We start from the raw sequence: 21945 nt of genomic DNA, 5'->3' as shown, positions 1-21945 counted from the left end.
TTATATCTTGTCATTCCAAAAAAATAAAAGAAATAGGGAAGGAAGCAGTGACGAGAAAGAAAAAGATATACAATGCAGCTTGAGAGGAACTACTGCTTTGTAAGTGCTTTTGCACACAGAGAATGTAAGTACAGATATTATTTCATGCTCTCCAGAATCTCTCTTAATTGCATTGTTAACACAAAAAATAGTCATGTTCTCTTGCCCTTCGTCAACTCTTTTTTTTATTGTCAAACGATATATTTTATTAGATTAGATGTTAGATTAGTCACTGATGGTGTACAAACCCATGTCGTTATGCAAGGGCTCAACTTTTCCTTTCCACCACTAAAGGGCCACTTGCGCCCGTCAACTTATCAAGTAGTGTAATATACTACATGAGCTTTTACCATGCAGCAATATCCTAATCATTTGACAGGATTAGATGCAGAACTAGACATATTTACTACGTGGCAATAATGCATAGCATTTAATAAAAGACAGCACCTAAATGTCTACAAATAATGTACACAAGTTAAAAGAAAATTCCTTTGATTAGGGGGAGAAAAACACCTTGGAATCAAATATCTCTGAAGTCCTTCGATGAGCAGCCTTGGGATTGTATGTTGGGCAAGTTGTGCAGTAAGGATCATTGCACAGCCCCAGCTGGCCAGATCTCAGCAAGTGTTCATTTTTACCCGCATAGTTTTCATCCGTCCATTCGTTCTGGTTTGTTGCATTGGTACAAGGAAAAGTTTCTCCTGCAGGTTCCACCGCTTCTTGCCCTGCTGTTAGAGCTTGAGCTGCCCGGAAAATGCTATCAGGCCTGTCGTTAGTGTATAATGGACCACTCACAGGTCCGAAAAGAGGTTTGCTTTGGCTCCCTAATGGACCAGTATGACCTTCAAGTCTATGTTCCCCTTCATATGACGTGTCCGAGTCCATAGAGCTCATGGGAATGGAAACTGATGCCTTTCGGTTTTGGGACACAAATGTGTCGAACAGTAGCTGGCCATTATCTTCTGAGTATTGCGGAAGAGTGTTTGGTAGGATGGGTACCTCAGTTCCATTATAACCAGCAGCCATTTCTCACAAATCGAACCTAAAAACGAAGATTGTGATTTTCGAGTAGAATTACTATACGATTAGTACAATGTTAGAATTACATAAGTGTGTTGGTCGTGAGTCCTTTATTAGGGAGGTTTTGTTTATAAAGTTAATTATTTGTTTCCTTATTCAATAAGGATTGTATAGGATTGTATATGTATATATTTCAAAGAAAGTAATAGGAGATATTTTATTCTTGTCAAATTCTATTTGGTATCACGAGCCTAGCCGTAACCCTAGTTCCTCCCGTAACCTTTGTTTTCCCGTAACCCTACTTTTTCCTTTCCTCCCACCGGACTAGTTCTGCCCTTCTTCCCGCAGACCTCAGTTCGCTTGAGTGGGGGTAGTAGTGTCGTGTGTATTGCAGTGTGGTGGGACACTGTTTTTCAACGTGCAGTTTTCTCTGATTTGTTCCCGAAGGTAATATGGCATCTGCGGAAGGTAGTGGTGTTTTGAAATTGGAAGGAAGTGCTCGTACCGTGAATCCTGTTGTTCTTCAGCATGATGTATCTGCTGTACCCAACACCGTGATATTGAATGGATCAAATTATCCGCTTTGGTCCAAGGTTTTAGAGATGCACATCGCTGGAAGAGGTAGGAAGGGTTTTGTGACTGGGAGTATCAAGGAGCCTGCTGAGGAGAGTGCTGACTATGAGACATGGGAGACAGGGAATGCAATCGTAAAAGGGTGGTTGATCAATTCCATGGAACCTGCTATCATGGGATTTTTTATCCACCTGCGTACTGCTAAAGAAGTTTGGGAAGAGGTGGCTCGGACCTATTATGATGGTTCGGATATTTCCCAAATTTATGAATTGAAGGTTAAATCTTTCCGACTTCGTCAAGAAGGTCGGCAAGTTGGTGTGTATTATGCGGATCTCAAGTCCGTTTGGCAGGAGTTAGATCAAAGGAGACCCATCAAGATGGAATGTGCTGTGGATTTCAAAACCCTTTGGGAAGAAATTCAACTTGACCGTGTGTATGTTTTTTTTGCGGGTTTGGATGATGTCTTTGATAAAGTGCGTAGTGATATTTTACGTACTCAGCCACTACCATCTGTTGGGGAGGTGTTTTCTGTTGTTCGGCGTGAAGCTCAACGACATGCCACTATGATGGGTGGTAGTAACAATCAAGGAGGGGTGCCGTCCCTGGCTATGATTTCTCGGCCAGCTGGTGCTTCTCGCTCTAATAATTCTTCTAATCAATCTTTAAATTCTCGTGCTTTCAACCGAGAAAATAAAGATGATTTGAAGTGTACTTTCTGTGGACAAACTCGTCATACTGAGGATATGTGCTTTACTAAGCATGGAGTGCCTGATTGGTTTCCGGAATTAAAGAAAAAATTACGTGCCAAAGAGCGTGGAGCAGTGGGTTCCAGTGGAGGCCGTGCCTCCCTTGCTGCGGCAACACCAACAGCCCAGGAGGTCGTGCCTTGTTCTAGTGATCCTCGTCACAACTTATTGACTCGTACTAGGGGTGACTCGTCTTCAGACACAGGTACCGTGGGACGTGTTCTCTTAGCCTCCGAAACTCAGCACCATACAGGTTGGATTCTAGACTCTGGGGCAACGGATCACATGACATATGATAAAAATATATTCCAATATATGACTACATCTCACCAGAAAAATATATCAACTGCCAATGGTACTCTGGCACCTGTGTGTGGTGCTGGCACTGTGCATCTCACTCCGTCACTTCCCTTACATCATTGCTTGCTTGTTCCTTCTTTATCCCATCATCTGTTATCCATACCACAGGTTACTGAACAATTGGATTGTGTTGTTATAATGTATCTGTCCTTTTGTCTACTTCAGGATATTCAGACCAAGGAGATAATTGGGCGTGGCACTAAGAGAGAGGGGTTGTACTATGTGGACGACGTCGCTACTAGCAGAGCTCATGCTGTTCGCGCGTCACAATCTAGTAATTTACAAGAAGTGTGGTTGTTGCATCGTCGGTTAGGACATGCATCTTTTGGGTATTTACGGCATTTGTTACCTAGTCTCTTTAGTGGAATAAATGAATCAGACTTACATTGTGAAGTATGTATTCTTGCTAAAAGCCATCGTGCTTCGTTTCCTCCTAGTATGAATAAAAGAGCTTTACTGTTTGAACTTGTGCACTCTGATGTTTGGGGCCCCTCTCCTATTGTTCCCTCTTCTGGAATTCGGTGGTTTGTTACGTTTGTTGATGATTGCACCCGTATGACGTGGTTATATGTCTTAAAAAATAAAAGTGATGTGAGTATGGTTTTCCGATCGTTTTCTCAGATGATTTGGACTCAATATTCATCTGTAATTAAAGTTCTCCGTTCTGATAATGGTGGTGAGTATATTAATCGTGAGTTGTCGGAGTTTCTTTGTGATCAAGGCATTCTCCATGAAACGACCTGTTCCCATACTCCCCAGCAAAATGGGGTGGCTGAACGGAAAAATCACCATATCCTAGAAACAGCTCGTGCTCTCCTTCTGGGCGCCTCTGTTCCTAAGGTTTTTTGGCCAGCTGCTGTTACTTATGCTGTTTATGTAATAAATCGTATGCCCTCTCGGGTGATTGATTTTCAAACTCCTCTTCAAGTCCTCACTCAACACGTACCAATGGTGTCTACTCTTACTCTCATCCCCCGGGTATTTGGGTGTGTGGTATATGTGCATATTCACAAGATTCATCGTACTAAGTTGGATCCATGTGCCCTCCGATGTGTCTTTGTTGGTTTTTCGTCTCACCAAAAAGGGTATTAGTGTTATCATCCCGAGACTCGCCATCTGTATGTTACTATGGATGTGACATTTTCTGAGTCAGAATTGTTTTATGCTCCCGTATCTTCATCTTCCGATCACCAGGGGGAGAACACTTGTGGTGATCTTGGATGGTTGGACCTAGAGAGAAATACTATGGTAGAGCCGCCACTTCCTCCCGAAGTACATGCTGTCGAGCTTCATGAGACTCAGGAACATACTACTATTGGAGAAACTGCTGCAGTACCTTCAGCAACCCCACGGCAGGAACATACTACTATAGTCGTTCCTTACCGATTCTGCTACTACTACCGTACCCCCCCTCTCTCTAGCTATACTGTGCTGCCCAATGAATCTTCTCTGGATATACTTGAGGTAAGTATTGTGGATGATTATGTAACTGATGCAAGTAATGATGTAAATACATATATACTGCCACCGAGACACAATCGGGGTGTACCACCTGATAGGTTTTCTCCGGAAGGTAAAGTGAAGTATCCAATAGCCAACTATGTCTCATGCAATGGTCTTGCATCAGAGCGCAAGATTTTGGTGGACAATATGGATGCTATTCAGGTACCAACCCGTGTGGAGGAGGCTCTAAAGGATCTGAAGTGGGCAAATGCAATGGATGAAGAAATGTTGGCATTACAGAAGAATAATACCTGGGAGGTGACGTCATTACCAGAAAGGAAGAAAACAGTTGGATGTCGGTGGGTGTTTACTGTCAAATACCAAGCTGATGGATCAATAGATAGGTACAAAGCAAGGTTGGTAGCTAAAGGATACACCCAAACTTATGGTGTAGATTATCAGGAAACGTTCTCACCGGTTGCTAAGATGAATACGGTACGTGTTCTGATATCTTTAGCTGCTAATATGGACTGGCCATTAAAACAGTTTGATGTGAAAAATGCTTTTCTCCATGGGAACTTGGAGGAAGAAGTATATATGGATTTTCCTCCTGGGTACAGTGTTGGTAGAAATACCGGAGTATGTCGGTTGCGTAAGTCTCTTTATGGACTTAAGCAATCACCTCATGCATGGTTTGATAGGTTTACTCAAGTTATGAAAAGGATTGGATATTATCAGAGTCATTCTGATCATACATTGTTTGTTAAACGAAGACAGGAAAAAGTGACAGCTTTAATCATCTATGTAGATGACATGATTATTACTGGAGATGATTTTGATGAGATTTCAAAGTTGCAGAGTAACCTTGCGGCTGAGTTTGAAATGAAGAGTCTGGGAGATTTGAAGTATTTTCTTGGAGTTGAAGTTGCTCGATCTTCGAAAGGTATTTTCTTGTCACAACGTAAGTATGTTTTGGATTTGTTAAAAGAAACCGGTATGCTAGGATGTAAGCCAGTAGATACTCCTATTGTTGAAAAACATCATCTATGTTTGGATCCGAATCAGGAATCAGTTGATAAAGGGAGATATCAGAGACTTGTAGGGAGACTAATTTACTTGGCTCACACACGACCAGATATTGCATATGCAGTGAGTGTAGTAAGTCAATTTATGCATTCACCAAGTGTAGATCATATGGCTACTGTTATGCGTATCTTAGCATATTTGAAGTCTGCACCTGGAAAAGGGGTTTTATATCAGAAGCATGGACATTTGAATGTTGAGGGGTTCACAGATGCTGATTGGGCAGGAAATGTGAGTGACCGACGGTCTACTTCGGGATATTTTACTTTTGTAGGCGGGAATTTGGTTACATGGCGAAGTAAGAAACAGAAGGTGGTATCGAGATCGTCAGCCGAGGCCGAGTATAGAGGTATGGCCCACGGCATTTGTGAAATTCTTTGGCTTCGGAAACTTCTTGAAGGGCTTGGGTTCAAGCCAAAGGAGATCATGAGATTATATTGTGATAATCAATCAGCGAGAGATATAGCCGATAACCCGGTACAGCATGATAGAACAAAACATGTGGAGGTTGATCGACATTTTATTAAAGAGAAACTTGAGAGAAAAATTGTGTCAATACCGTTTGTGAAATCGGAGGAGCAACTTGCAGACGTTCTCACGCATGTTGTGTGTAGTCGAAAGTTTGAAGACTCACTTGTCAAGTTGGGCATGTGTGACATCTATGCACCAACTTGAGGGGGAGTGTTGGTCGTGAGTCCTTTATTAGGGAGGTTTTGTTTATAAAGTTAATTATTTGTTTCCTTATTCAATAAGGATTGTATAGGATTGTATATGTATATATTTCAAAGAAAGTAATAGGAGATATTTTATTCTTGTCAAATTCTATTAAGTGATCATGCTAGTTAGCTCCATTTGGGTTCAAAAAGTCTTTGTTTTCTGCAGGGAACAAAGCTTAAAGATATCAAAAAACAATATAAGACAAAACCTACTGCAACTTACAGCTTCCAAATTTTTTTAATTTCTAGTTTGAAGGCATAAATTTGCATTTATAATTATAAAAACAAAAGAATAGAGAGAGCAAAAAAGCATACATTGTAATTTGAGTTGGAGTTCAAAAATCCTGAAAAAAAGGTGTGAAACTTACCTGAATAATTCGAAAAGACAAGCAGAGCTTAATAGGGGTTTGAAGTTGAACGAGAAACCCAAGAATATTAACTCATTTGATTAATTAGCGTACTAGCTAAAGAAAGATACATTCTCATCACCGGGAGGGAGGGAGGAAGAAGAAAAGGAAAAGGGGGGGGGGGGGGGCAAGTATAAAAGAGCTGCAAAGGACTTGAGGGCTAAATAAAGAGGGCAGCTTGGAAATTCCAAGGGAACGCAGGCAAAGGGGTGTTTGACTGTTTGTTATTGGATTTTTGAGGAGCTTGAAATTTCCCGTGGGAGCAAGGAGGGCGGACCGGACACGATTATCCTTGTTTTCATTTGTTTTTGCTACCGGTCAATACAATATTTTACACAAAAATAAAAGAAGCTTGCTAGTTGCTGCTGCATATTTATTTGTTTAATACGACAACTTGAGATCAAATTTAGAACAGGACAGAAGACTCCTTGGGATGTAAATAAATGGGGGGGGGGTCGGAGCTGAACAGTCTGTGTCCTCCTTGTTTACTTTTGTTCTTGTACATTAGTGGGTTAGGTTTGAATCGTTCCGTAGTTAATACCTCTCCAGTTAACATAGAGTGATGTAACTACATGACAAGGGTAGGAGAAGTTGGACTGACCTCCATCCAATCCTAAACACTTAATATTTGAAGTTGAATAAGCCGCGCCCATATATTCCTTATAGTAAAACTCATTCTATATTGGACCACTTCGAAATTCGAGTGCACCAACGTAGACATATTTTTGTTTTTTGGTCAACTTGGACTTACATGAGAAATCAGGTCCGCATTGGACATTTTTTGGCCTAGATTTGGGCCAAACTTTGTTCGTTGCCCAATTTATAGAAGGACAAGGATTGTCTGTCCTCCTACTTCCGATGCCCTTCTGTACCCTCCTGTTTTGTATGGTCACGGTTAAGCCACGTTAACATTTTATATTATTTTTTTATAGAGATAATAAGACAAAAATAAATAGTAATATAAAATGTTGACGTTGCTTAAACGTGACTATACAAACATGATGGCATGGGAGGGCACCGGAAGTGGAAGGGCAGACAATCCTTGTCCTTTATAAAAACATGACTACCCGGCTGGAATACTACAATGGGAAGAAAAAGCGGAAATTACATATTATATAAAAATAAAACTAACGAAAATCTGAAAAAAAAAAACTTTAGTTTTAATGAAAAATGATAAATAAACGTGTAGTGAATAGTACTAGAGAAATGTAAAAATGTGGTTTTTCATTAAAAGTGAACAGTACCGAGAGTGTTTCGTTAAAACTCTCTATTATATAACACAGTAACACTCAGTGTTTACACGCTTTAGCCCCTGTTTTGTTGTTCTTTTGCTCTTTTATTTTCAATCTTAATAGTAAAATGACAGTTTTATCTATGTAGTACGCGCGTGAGTATAATACATCCTTGAGTTCCAGCTATCGTTCTTTAATAATCTAGGGCTAAAAATTTAACCCACAAAGGTTGAAGGAGAAAAACAATTTCTGGATTAAAACTTAAATTTTCTAGGCTAAAAAATTTAGGTTTTAACTCAAAGGTGGAGATGGTCTAAACACTTCATAGTTGAAGTTGAATAAGCCGCGACCATATATTCCTTATAGTAAAACTCATTCTATATTGGACCACTTCAAAATTCAAGTGCACCAATGTAGACATATTTTTGTTAAGTGTTCACTTCTGATCAATTTGGATTTACATGAGAAATCAGGTTCGCATTGGACATCTTTCAGCCTAGATTTGGGTCAAACTTTATTCGTTGCCCAATTTCTGAAAACATGAGTACCCCTGACTAGAAGATTACTACAATGAGAAGAAAAGAACGGAAATTACGTATTATATAACACAGTAATATTCAGTGTTTTCACGTTTTATCCCCTGTTTTGCTATTCTTTTGCTCTTTTTTTTTTCAATCTTAATAGTAAAATGACAGTTTTATCTATGTGCTACGAGTGTGTGGGTATAATGCGTCCTTGAGTTCCAGCTATTGTTCTCCTTTCTCTAAATGGTAAACCCACGTGTTGGTCATCGCGGAAAGCTCTTCTACTGCTTCCAATACAGATCTCTCAATCTCTCCAGCTCTCTCTCAAAAACCAGGAACAAAAAATCTCTTCAGTTCTCTCGGCCAACCAATGCTCTCCCATTTGGGCTTCCACTCCCATCCAACCAAACCCCCAATAACAATCACAACAATCGATAGAGGGGTTATCAACATCATCAACTCCCCCAGCACCTCAACTATCGTGGGTCATCTCAGAATCTCCATAAAAGCCGACGCCAATGGCATCGTTGAGCAGAAAAAGCACAGAAAAAAACCCAAAAGTTAAAAAAAAGAAAGAGAAAAACCCTCGATTGAATCGGATACTTGTATGATCCAAAAGTTTAAAATTCTAGTTTTTCATCTCAGATTGTAGTTTTTCTTTGTTGCATTTGTCAGTTGCCTTCAACAATCGTGGGATTAAAATTATCTTTAACAGGATATTCTTCACTTGTTCTTTTTCAAGCAAAATTGTATATTGTATATTGAAACACCAAATAATGGGACTCAGTCAAATTATTTATGTGTTGGAAAATTCAAACATAAGTAGCTTTTGATTTCAAGTGTCAACTTATTCATAATTTGTAGTTTTTCTTTGTTGCATTTGTCAGTTGCCCTCAACAATCGTGGGATTAAAGTTATCTTTAACCGGATATTCTTCACTTGTTCTTTTTCAAGCAAAACTGTATATTGTATATTGAAACACCAAATAATGGGACTCAGTCAAATTATTTATGTGTTGGAAAATTCAAACATAAGTAGCTTTTGATTTCAAGTGTCAACTTATTCATAATTTGTAGTTTTTCTTTGTTGCATTTGTCAGTTGCCCTCAACAATCGTGGGATTAAAGTTATCTTTAACCGGATATTCTTCACTTGTTCTTTTTCAAGCAAAACTGTATATTGTATATTGAAACACCAAATAATAGGACTCAATCAAATTATTTACGTGCTGGGAAATTCAAACATTAAGTAACTTCTGATTTCAAGTGTCAAAGTATTCATAATTTATAGTTTTAATTCCGGCTATCTTAATTGAGATCGATTTGATTAGTTACTGAAAACACCTATATATGCATGTTTTAGTTTTACCATTAATAATAAATGTTAATCCAAGACCAGTTCAGTTAATGTTAAATTATTATCCAGTTCAATCAATTCGTAATTACAACCAAGTCTTTACGTGGTTCTAGAATTAATCCGAATCTTTAACTGCTTCGATTATCGAGAGGGAATATCCAAGACCAGTTCATCATCAGTGTCTCTTGCTAATCCATAAATACAGTAGCGTCCCCATACATAATTTTCATCCATCTCAAAGCAACTGATCATCTAGCAGCTACTACTACCACTTTAATTACACGGTATATATTGTTGGAAATTATATATTATAATTAATATTATAATATTTAATTTTTTTTACGAATGAAAAATAAGAATCATGTGTCATAGTTGAATTCAAATTCATGAGTTATATCTGTTCATTGAAACTTTAGGCAACAGTCATAATGTTTCAAAAATGGTGCCTTGAGTTCTATATAAACTCAAGCATCCCACCTGTCTAATAGAATTAAAAATAAATAAGAGTTTTCTCCAATGTCCTAGTAGAAATCTGAGTCGTGTCTTGAGAGTACAGAATATATGAAGTTCACCAAAGTCCGAAGATTGAAGTGCTCTAACTTCGGATTATACATTGTTGAATCCTGGGAGACAGACGCGTATCGAACTACAAACACAAGAGTAAGGGTGAAATTCTGTCTTTAGGACATTGTATTTATGCAAGCCTCCATCTCCAAGTTTATCAGTTTTTCTAACTTTATCTCTAGTTGTTTATATTAATCTCATATGTAATTGATGTTGTGAATTTCTTTATGATTATTATCATTAGAATTATATTGTTATTTTTCATATTTTCTAATATTACTCCAACAATCTAAAGACATAAATTTTTATCTCTATGGAACAATCAGAAATATAAATGTTCGCGATTCTCCTATTGAGAGTTTAAGGTTGTGGCCTTAAAAGTCTTGGACAACATATGGTGTTGTATTTGACGTGAAGCTTAGAATTGATGCAATTAAGACTTTAATGTCTGATTGGGTTGGATGATGTTGTGGTATTATCCATGTGGAGCGTGTCAATCAACCGCTTGTTTCTTTTTGAAAAGATAAAATTTAAAATTATAACTTTCTGGGCAATGCATCACTTGATGAAAGACGTGAGCAGTTTACTTGGGTAATTTGGATCTGGTATGTATATGCATGCTTACATCTATATATGTCTGCAAGTTATCTTGAAAGCATGAATTGCATGACTTGTGTGATATGTCTTATGGATAAATTTCTTAATTTCAAAGATCAATAATAAATATTTATATCCTAAATGCACTAGAGGTTACTTATCACAAGTCGTAGGCGTAGAAATGAAATATAATGTTTACCTGGAAATTCATTCCCATTCGACCAATGTGTGTGTGATACATATATATATATATATATATATATATATATATATGGATTGATTTATTCATATGAGTATGATGCATCTCATTAACTGGGCATATTTTTCTGCGATTAAAGTTTTCGTATCTTCTTGTTGAGTATTGGTAAGGATTGCAACCCTTAAGTCTATATGTAAGAACGACTTAACTACTTTGGCAATGCGCATAATGTAGTTGGGCAGAATCAATAACTGCTTATGGGTTTATGAGTTTGGTTCTGCAAAGTAGCACAAAAAACGAGTTGCATTTTAAATTGAGGAAGTAAGTCTCTGTTAGCGGTTGTGTAGCCTCTTTCTTTGTGAAAGATAAGGTTTTTCTTATGTTAGTATACATATGGCACAGAACTTGTGGTTGTATACTGCAGAATGTGAGGGCTTCAAAGCCATAGTGATACGGAAACATGAATGTTTGAGTTTTTGTCTCCCAATTAGCTACAAGATCATAATGCAATCTTTAATGTTGTGGCTGGGCATCTAAGGATATAGGCTATATGATCTGCAAACTCATTGATTGAATTAGCACATTTTTAGAATGATGAGCACTTCCTGATAAAAGAGTAACATGTGAAGGCACTACAAAAATGAGTTTTGCTCATAAGCCATGTTAGTCATGGATAAAACAATAGAATTTTACGGCTTAATTTTCATTGTATTGCATAATAGACAATATATACAAGATACAATCCTTGTTCTATAAGGAAACAATAAAAGACACACAACTAACCTTCCTAATAAAGAATTCTAATATTTACAATATAATTACATACCCTTTTTAATACCACTCACGTTAACACTCCCCCTCAAGTTGGAGCATAGATATCACACATGCCCAACTTGACAAGTGAGTCACCAAAAGATCTACTACACACGGCATGTGTGAGGATATCCGCAAGTTGCTCTTCCGAGTTCACAAACGGTATCGAAACAATTTTCTTCTCCAGCTTCTCCTTAATAAAATGACGATCAACCTCCACATGCTTTGTTCTGCCATGTTGTACCAGATTCTCTGCAATCTCCCGTGCGGATTTATTATTACAATACAAACTTGTCGCCTCTTTTGCTTTGAAACCTAGACCATCAAGTAACTTACGTAACCAAAGGACTTCACATATTCCATGTGCCATACCTCTGAATTCGGCCTCAGCTGACAATCTTGACACCACGTTTTGCTTCTTGCTCCTCCAAGTAACTAGATTTCCTCCAACAAACGTAAAGTATCCAGAAATAGAGCGTCTATCAGTTACATCACCTGCCCAATTAGCATCAGTAAATCCTTCAATCCTCAGATGACCAGAATTTTTATACAAAATTCCTTTTCCTGGAGCCGACTTCAAATAAGCTAAAATCCGCATAACAGCTGCCATATGATCCACACTTGGCGAGTGCATAAACTGACTCACCACACTTACTGCATAGGCTATATCTGGACGGGTATGAGCTAAATAAATTAGTCTTCCTACCAGTCTCTGATATCTGCCTTTATCCACTGGTTCTTGATTCGGATAAATTCCCAAGTAATGTTTCTCCACAATGGGAGTATCCACGGGTTTACACCCAAGCATCCCTGTTTCCTTCAATAAATCCAGAACATATTTACGTTGAGACAAGAAAATACCTCTAGATGACCGAGCAACTTCCACATCAAGAAAATATTTCAAATCTCCCAAATTCTTCATCTCGAACTCGGTGGCAAGGTTTTGTTCTAGCTTCATCATCTCTTCCGAATCATCACCTGTTATTATCATGTCATCCACATAAATAATTAAGGCTGTCACTTTACCACTTCCTCGTTTCACAAATAATGTATGATCTGAGTGACTTTGATAATACCCAATCCGCCTCATAACTTGGGTAAATCTACCAAACCACGCACGAGGCGATTGCTTAAGTCCGTAGAGTGACTTTCGCAACCTACATACTCCGGTTTTCCCTCCGTCATCGTACCCCGGAGGAAAATCCATATATACTTCTTCTTCCAAGTGCCCATGAAGAAAAGCATTTTTCACATCAAACTGTTTTAGTGGCCAATTCAAATTTGCAGCTAAAGAAATCAGAACTCGTACTGTATTCATCTTCGCTACTGGAGAAAATGTTTCTTGATAATCAACACCATAAGTTTGAGTATAACCTTTTGCTACTAACCTTGCTTTATACCTGTCTACCGATCCGTCTGCCTTGTATTTGATCGTAAAGACCCATCTACACCTAACTGGTTTCTTTCCTTTAGGTAGCTCTGTTACCTCCCATGTATCATTCTTATGTAGTGCCATCATTTCCTCATCCATCGCAGTAGCCCATTTAGGATCCTTCAAGGCCTCATCAACTCGGGTTGGTGCTTGGATTGCTTCCACATTGTTTACCCAGGCTTGACGTTCTGGTGCAAGGTTTGAGCATGACACATAATTAGCTATTGGATACTTCACTTTTCCTTCAGGAGAAAACCTGTCAGGAGGAACACCACGATTTTGCCTTGGCGGCAACTTATATGTACTCATAACATTATCTGGATTAGTTACATGAGTATCAGTAGTACTTACCTCAGGAATATTCAGAGAAGACATATTGGGTGGCACTATTGAGCTTAAGAGAGAGAGGATTGCAGGTTCGGTAGCTAATGGTTGCTGGAGCGGTGAAACTGGTTCGGCAACTCCCTGCTGACACTCTGCATCATACTCGGCAACACATTGCCTAGAAGACTCAACTGGTTCAGTGCTACTTGGCTAAATGATACTCACATTCTCGGCAGTGTCTTGCCGAGAGCTTTCACAACTTTTTTTGTCAATAAATACTCCCCCTGAGCTACATATTTCCAACCACCCAAGATCACCACTCATATTCTCCCCCGGGTGATCGGAAGGTGATGGAGTCGAAGCATAAAAGAACTCGGATTCGGAAAAGGTAACATCCATAGTTACATACATATGACGAGTTTCAGGGTGGTAGCACTTATACCCTTTCTGTTGAGGAGCAAATCCCAGAAAAACACACCGGTGAGCACATGGATCGAGCTTACTACGATGAATCTTGTGAATATGAAGATAGGCTACACACCCAAATACACGAGGAGAGAGAGTATTGGTTGACACTACTGGAACAAATTCTATCAATACTTGGAGAGGTGTACGAAAACCCACAACCCGGGATGGCATACGGTTAATCACATACACGGCATAAGTGACAGCTTCAAGCCATAACCGTTTAGGTACAGATGCACCAATGAGCAAGGCACGGGCAGTTTCTAGGATATGATGGTTCTTTCTTTCAGCAACCCCATTTTGTTGTGGGGTATGAGGGCAAGTAGTCTCATGTAGAATTCCTTGATCCCGAAGAAAGTTGGACAACTTTGAACCAATATACTCACCTCCATTATCAGAGCGAAGAACCTTAATAACAGAGGAATATTGTGTTACAACCATTTGAGAGAATGATCGAAACACCATACCCACATCACTTTTATTCTTCATCACATAAATCCAAGTCATACGAGTGCAATCATCAACGAAGGTAACAAACCATTTAATTCCAGACAAAGTACTAACAGGAGAGGGACCCCAAACATCAGAGTGCACAAGTTCAAAAGGAAACAATCTTTTATGCATACTAGGAGGAAACGAAACGCGATGACTCTTCGCGAGAATACATACCTCACAATGTAAGTCTGATTCTTTTATTTCATGAAATAAACTAGGCAACATACGCCTCAAATAACCAAACGAATCATGTCCTAACCGACGATGCAATAACCAAACTTCCTGTAAATTATTGGTACGAGATGCTCGAACTGCATTAGCTCTGCCAGAAACAACGTCATCCACATAATATAACCCATCTCTCTTAGTGCCACGCCCAATGATCTCCTTTGTCTGAATATCCTAAAGTAAGCAAAATGAAGGATACATTAATACAACACAATCCAATTGTTCAGTGACTTGAGGTACATACAATAAGTGATGGGACAATGATGGAACCAATAAACAATTATGTAAGGGAAGAGATGGTGTAAGAGATACTGTTCCTGCTCCAACAACAGCAGCAGTAGAACCATTGACAGTTGCCACACACTTTCTATGAGGGTCTTTCATGGATTGAAACAAAGTTCTATCATACGTCATATGATTCGTTGCACCGGAATCTAAAATCCAGCCTGTATTGGTCATTATAATCACACACACGATAATAATACACGGCATTTATAGTACCAAACAAATTACAGAACCACACGCTGCAAGAAAACACACAGAGTTCTCGTTCCAAAATTGCAATTCACACGGCAGAGTAGCAGACTATCCTCAAATTGCTTAAGTACAGCAATAATTCATGTCAAAAAGAGAAACAAAAAAAAAATTGAAAGTAAGAAGTCAAGGCAACAATTGAAAGCTTCAATTGCCACCAAGAATCCACGCTGCAATCCAGACAAAAGGCACAAAATCCAAGGTGCTACAATCCACACGACATAGCCAGAAGCTAATACATGGCACGACAAAATTGTTACGGCAACTGAACACAGTACACCATACATGGAACAATTGCAAAAGCACACAGCACCACACACGACAGCAGCAAGATCTCACTGCTGCAAATCCAATATACACGGCACAATTCACAGCACCCACGGTTTTTGATAAAACACAACTTACGGCAGCAGCAAAACAAAGCTGCTGCAATTTGAATAGGCACGGCAGCAGCAAAACAAAGCCTGCTATAATTCCAACAGTCACGGCCCAACTGATTTCTGCAAGAGGCAGCGCAGGAACAAGTCGGACAAGCACATCAACGGAAGAAAAATATCGTTTTACAGTTTCTAGGGTTACGGCAACTTGGCTCTGATGCCAAATAGAATTTTACGGCTTAATTTTCATTGTATTGCATAATAGACAATATATACAAGATACAATCCTTGTTCTATAAGGAAACAATAAAAGACACACAAGTAACCTTCCTAATAAAGGATTCTAATATTTACAATATAATTACATACCCTTTTTAATATCACTCACGTTAACAAAAACCAAAGCCAATTCCTTTGCGAAGTATTCACTGAAAGTGTGGGGGTCTTCGTAAAAGGAATGATGAGGCACTGAAATTGATGCTTATTGAGCAAGCATACACAATTAAACTAGACATGATGATGCTTATTAAGCAAGAATATGAATGGACATGTTATGAATTCAATGATGTTGGCTAATTGAATTTGATAATTTAAAGTCAAAGTACATATAGGTGGATATGCAAAGGCATAATCTATAATGGAAATTGAATACAGCCTTAAGGCTAGAGAAATGTACTTTGTGATAATTTAGCCGAGTAAGGGCTAAACACGATGTCCAAATTGTAAAGAGTAATTTGTTTATTAAAAAAGAGAGAATAAAAAGCAGTTATCTCTTATAATGATTAACTTTAAGGTATGAAGGGTTAGAGACCTTCCTACAAATACCTTAAATGTGGGGGAAGTCTACTTCCTAGTGTTAGCAAATTACTTACAAAAGTCCCAACATATATATACTTTTGAGGACTTGAAATTGAGAAACAATTACTCTCATATGAAATATAATTTCATCATATGGATTGTGCACACCATTAAAATAGTCAACCTAGTAGTGGATCTAATCATTAAAGGTTAGACTAGAGAGTAAGTTGATCATCGATGGGAATGAGGCTAAAGCCAACATAACTAATGAATCAGCCGGACAGAAACCTAATTTAGTTAATTGGAGATCCCATAGTCTAAGTTCAATAGGCAAACTGGTTGGGCATGATTTAAAGAAGTTAACACACTATATGCCTCATTCCTATGATGGAAGAAGTGTGTTGCCTGCAAAAGTTTTAGGGTGTCTATTTATACTTAATTACAGTGATATCTTATAAATAAGAGAAATAGAGCAGACTATTCTTAATCAGTGGTCACCTATGTGAGAGTAGAAGTGGGTCGCTTCTATGAGAATGAGATGACTAAATTCTTTAAAGCTCTCATGAATCCAAGATTTGTTCAGGACCAAAATGAATACAACCGTATGAACTGGAATATATTAGGATTAGTGATGTCTGTTGCTTATTGTCTCGGTTTACTACTACAGTGAACAGTTCAAGATTCCATATCCACTGCGTTACCAAGTAAATCCGATAAGTATTCACTAGGGTAGGTTCAAGTCCAAAAGACACATCTCTCGATGCATCTCTTGTCCGCCTGTACTCTCAAATTCTTCCTAATTTTTCATTCATGTGAAGGATTGTTGGAAATTATATAATATAATTAATATTATAATTTTTTTTTATGAATGAAAAATAAGAGTCATGAGTCATAGTTGATGACACGCCCCGACCCTGATATTCTCCGAATACCAGGATAGACATGTGCTGGCCGACACCCGAGGGTGACGAAAGCCATTAATTGATACAAAAGCTAAGAATAAGAAATAAATAAGGGTTATGAAATTTAAAAACGATGAGTTAATAATTTAAGAACGTGTTCAGAACATACAACTAAACCTAATCACTAAAAAGACTTGAGATAAAATTGAATGAATAAAGAAGTGGGTCCTACATCGAGAGGACTCAAATATGCTGCTGCGGAAGTGCCTTCACGCCGGGATTAGGTGCCTTGATTCTAAGTCATGGATGGGGGCGCAAAACAAAGGTGAGTGGACCAAGTTTATATATAATAATAATAATAAAACAGTTATCAATGTACTAACCCCCAAAGTTTATATAATGAAAACTACTAGCATAATAAGTGATGGATTTAATAAAAATCCTAGCATGCCAAAATATCTCAAATGTCACATATAGCGGAATATCATCGCAGAAATCAAAACAATAAACGTCTCATAAATCGTCTCGTAAACGCGGTGTGCTGCTAGTAAGATCACCGAATAAATATAACTCCCGGCCCAATGCCTCTTCATTGTCTCTGCGCCCGTAGCCAGAGATTACCAACTCCCGGCCCAATGCCTCTTCATGTCCCTCAGCCCGTAGCTAGGGATTATTTCTCCCGGCCTAAATGCCAACACTAGATCCTCGCCCCAGGCGGCATAGTGTCTACTAGGTATGCACAAATATTTACGCCTCTCATAAATAACCACTTCATAGTATAAAGTCATCCATCGTTTATACTATAAAGAGAGGTTTCTAAAACATGTTCTAGCATCCTATCGTCATCCATCGGATAGTCTACCAGTTCATGGTTTTTATAGAAAATATGATATATAGAAATATAGCTCAGAATAGGCTAACAATTTATTTCCTCACCAAAACACGAGACGAAATCAATAAATTCAGTAAACAGGATTGATATAAATCAATTCACAAAATTCGTAGGCATGCTAATCATTTATGCAATTACTATAAAATCATGCAATTTTAGAAGGGGTCCACTCACAGTACTTAGTTGCCAAAAGTTGCGCCACTAGCGAATACGGAAACGTCACAATAATTGCCCCTAAGCACATAAATAGCACATTTAGTCAAACTCTACTTAAACGACTGAATTTGGGAAAACGGACATTGGAAATGGGTTCAGAACGTCGAAATTAGCTTAAGAGGGATTTTGAGCAAAAACCCGAAAAGTCAACCTTAAAGGTCAACGTTGACCGGGGGTCAACGGTCAAATTAGGTCTAACGGGTTTTAGGCTTGAAATCCGGATTAGGGTTTAGGTTAAATAGAATTAGGACCTATTGGGTTTTGAACTAAATAAAATAGGGAACTTTAACGAAAAGCACCTGGTACTATTCACTTTAACGAAAAACCACATTTTTACACTAAAAAGTCAATCATGGTACTATTCATTTTACCCTTTATTTTGTCCTTATCATTAAAACTCAAAGTTTTCAAGCCCTTTTCATTAGTTTTCCTAATAAAATAAGGGAATTGGGTTGGATGGGTTAGGCCCTAATAGATTTTAGGAACCTAGGGTTTTTGGGTTAAAAGGGTTTAGGATGGAAAAATTGGGGTTTGGGCTTTAGCCCAAACACACACACTAAAAACATACACACACATGCACGGCATGCATGTGCAAGCATAAACACACACACACATGCCTAAGCATACCCACACACACACGGGCACAAGGCCCTAAGGCCTCACAAGGGCAGGGCTTTAAGCCCCTTAAACCAAAACCGGCCCAAGGCCATTTTAAATAAGGCCCGAGCCCTTATTGGGTTTTAAAAGAACAAGAACAAAATTAAAAGAAAAGGGGCTGGGGTCTAATGGACTTAGGGCTGGTTTGGTATTGCTGTGCTTTGAAAAAAAGCTGCTGTGAGAATAAGCGGCTGTGCTGTGAGAATAAGCGGCTGTGAAATAAATCAGCAGAGTGTTTGGTAAACTTTTTTGTAAAAGTGCTTTTGAAAAAAAAAAACAGTCTGATAGTGGATCTTTTCATTAAAGGAGCACTGTAGTTCTATGTGCTTTGAAAAAAAGCCAGTTTTCCAAAGCTACAAATTGCAGCTTCAGCTTTTTCCTTTGATTTCAGCTTATTCTCACAGCAGCTTCCACAATAAGCCCTTTTTTTTAAGTTTACCAAACACCAAAAACACTCCCAGCTTTTTTTCATAGGAGTTTTTTTTAAAATCACCTCAACCCCAAACTGGGGCTTAAGGCCCGAGGGAAGGGAAAGGGAAAGGCCGGATGGCCTGGTTTTGCCGAGAAAGAGAAGGCCGGAGATTCGGCCGGAAAACCACCCAACTTTAAACGGCCATAACTTTGTCACTACTCAACGAAATCAAGCGAGAAAAAAAACGAAAGTTGTAGCCCTTGAAGAGACGAAGAGAATGGTACCTCACACGACGTCTAACTCACCGTTTTTTTGCCGGAAATTTCCTCGAAAGCCTCGGAGGTCGCCTGAAACTGGGTAAGATTCAAATGAGTATAACTTCTTCAATACTCAATGAAATTGAGTGAAACAAAAAGGAAAGTTATAGTACTCGACGAGACGAAGAGATTGATACCTTGCACGCCGGCCAACTAGCCGTGGTTTGGCCGGAAATGACCTCGAAAGCCGTCGGACTCGCCGGAGGTTATTTTCTTGGTTTCGCCGAGTTGCGCAGAGGCAAGAGGAAGAGGAAAGGGACGAGGTTTAGATGGTGATTGTGTCTTCCTCGAGCAGGGAGTGCAGCTGGGTGTGAGTGTGGTCATAGAGAAGAGAGGAATAGAAGTATACGGGAAAGGGAAGAAGGAGAGGAAGAAAGAGAGAAGAGGGCTCGGGGACAAAATCAAGGGGGGGGGGTCCCTTGGCTCACCATTTAAGACCAAAAACAAATTTTAAAAGGAAGATAAATTCCCAAACTTGATAAAAATACCATTTATGTACAGTAAATCCCGGGACGAGTTGTTACAGTTGAATTCAAATTCATGAGTTATATCTGTTTATTAGAACTTTAGGCAACAGTCATAATGTTTCAAAAATGGTGCCTTGAGTTCTATATAAACTCAAGCATCCCACCTGTCTAATAGAATTAAAAATAGAGAAGAGTTTTCTCCAATGTCTTAGTAGAAATCCGAGTCGTGTCTTGAGAGTACGGAATATATGAAGTTCGCCAGAGTCCAAAGATTAAAGTGCTTTAACTTCGGATTATAGATTGTTGAATCCTGGGAAACAGACGCCTACCGAACTATAAGTACAAGAGTAAGGGCGAAATTCTGTCTTTAGGACATTGCATTTGTGCAAGCCTCAATCTCCAAGTTTGTCAGTTTTTCCAACTTTCTCTCTAGTTGTTTATATTAATCTCATATATAATTGATGTTATGAAATTCTTTATGATTATTATCATTGGAATTATATTGTTATTTTTCATATTTTCTAATATTGCTCCAACATAAATCATAGATTGACGGGTTCGGAGGTGTGGGATTTTCTAATATTATTCATCATCCATGCAAGTACAACCCGTATGTGTTGAAATTTTTTTTTATAGATCGATGGGTTCGGAGGTGTGAGATTTTAATACAAAAAACCTCGATATTAGTTAGAGTAGGATAATCATAATTAAAACCACCCTTGTTGACTTTCCCCACTGATGTGGGATTGCCAACACGCGTGTAACTTTATATAGTGGTTCACACATGGAGATCCACACATCGACAGTCCAAACTTGTTTTCAATCTTTTCAAAAAGTGCCTCTTAAGAACTCAGAGGCCGGCTTTATGAATCCAAGACTCCAAGCTTGTTTTCAAGTCCACGCTTGCTTGTGGCAAGCCTCAGGGGTTCGTAACCATGGGTTTTGATACCATGTTGAAATTTTTTTTGGATCGACGGGCTTGGGAAGCCCACTCTAACGACACAGTCTCCAACTTTACCACATGCCTAATTCGTCAGGTATGAAGTTTTACCACAAAAAATCTCGATATCAATTAAAGTAGGGTAATCATATTTAAAACCACTCTCGTTGATTGCTCTCACCAACGTGGGACTGCCTACAGTACGTACATAAAAAGATTAATTTGTTTGTGTGTTTCATTGCTAGGAGTATTTGTGAACGGGAAAGTTCTGCAAGGACCCAAAACTTGCATCAGCAGATGATTTTTTCTCTGACAAGCTCCAGTACCCCCGAAACACATCGACTCCGGTTGGTTCAATTGTTACGGCGGCAAACGTAGACGATATACCCGGACTCAACACTCTCGGCATATCCTTTGCTCGCGTAGACTTTGCACCAAATGGCCTCAATCCTCCTCACACTCACCCTCGTGCCACGGAGATACTCATCGTCTTGGAAGGCTCACTCTCGTCGGATTCGTCACATCCAATGGCGACGGCAATCGGCTGTTCACCAAAGTGTTGTACAAGGGCGATGTGTTTGTGTTCCCAGTCGGTCTCATTCACTTCCAACTCAATGTCGGAAAAACCAACGCTTTGGCCATCGCGGGTCTCAGCTGCCAGAACCCGGGAGTGATCACCACTGCGAATGCAGTCTTCGGATCCAACCCTCCCATCAACCCTTATCTCTAAATTTCTTATCGAAAACTGCACAAGAAGAACCGAGCCGACCCCCAAATGCAGCAGCCACAAGTCTTATCGAAAACAAAATCTGCTCGGC

General features: G+C 39.0%; 1 protein-coding gene and 1 pseudogene across 2 annotated transcripts in view; one reads left to right on the top strand and one right to left on the bottom strand.

Moving 5' to 3' along the window:
• LOC126627206 (probable cyclic nucleotide-gated ion channel 20, chloroplastic) overlaps positions 1 to 21945 on the bottom strand; it is a 61649-nt gene that overhangs the window by 24774 nt on the left and 14930 nt on the right. Inside the window, exons 1-2 of one of the 2 annotated variants that reach the window (XM_050296658.1) lie at positions 6349 to 6490; positions 553 to 1081 (exon numbers count right to left, since the gene is read on the bottom strand). In XM_050296658.1, coding sequence (XP_050152615.1) covers positions 553 to 1065 — 513 coding nt within the window. In that variant the 5' untranslated portion in view covers positions 1066 to 1081; positions 6349 to 6490. Of the gene's footprint in view, positions 1 to 552; positions 1082 to 6348; positions 6491 to 21945 lie in introns of those variants that run through there. The other variant, XM_050296657.1, reaches the window with a different exon arrangement.
• On the top strand, positions 21209 to 21857 carry LOC126625650 (germin-like protein subfamily 1 member 7; annotated as a pseudogene).

The sequence above is a fragment of the Malus sylvestris genome, chromosome 6, assembly GCF_916048215.2.
Source record: "Malus sylvestris chromosome 6, drMalSylv7.2, whole genome shotgun sequence".
Lineage (NCBI taxonomy): Eukaryota > Viridiplantae > Streptophyta > Magnoliopsida > Rosales > Rosaceae > Malus > Malus sylvestris.
Note: the sequence above shows the minus strand (reverse complement) of the source record. Positions and strands in the feature narration are given on the sequence as shown.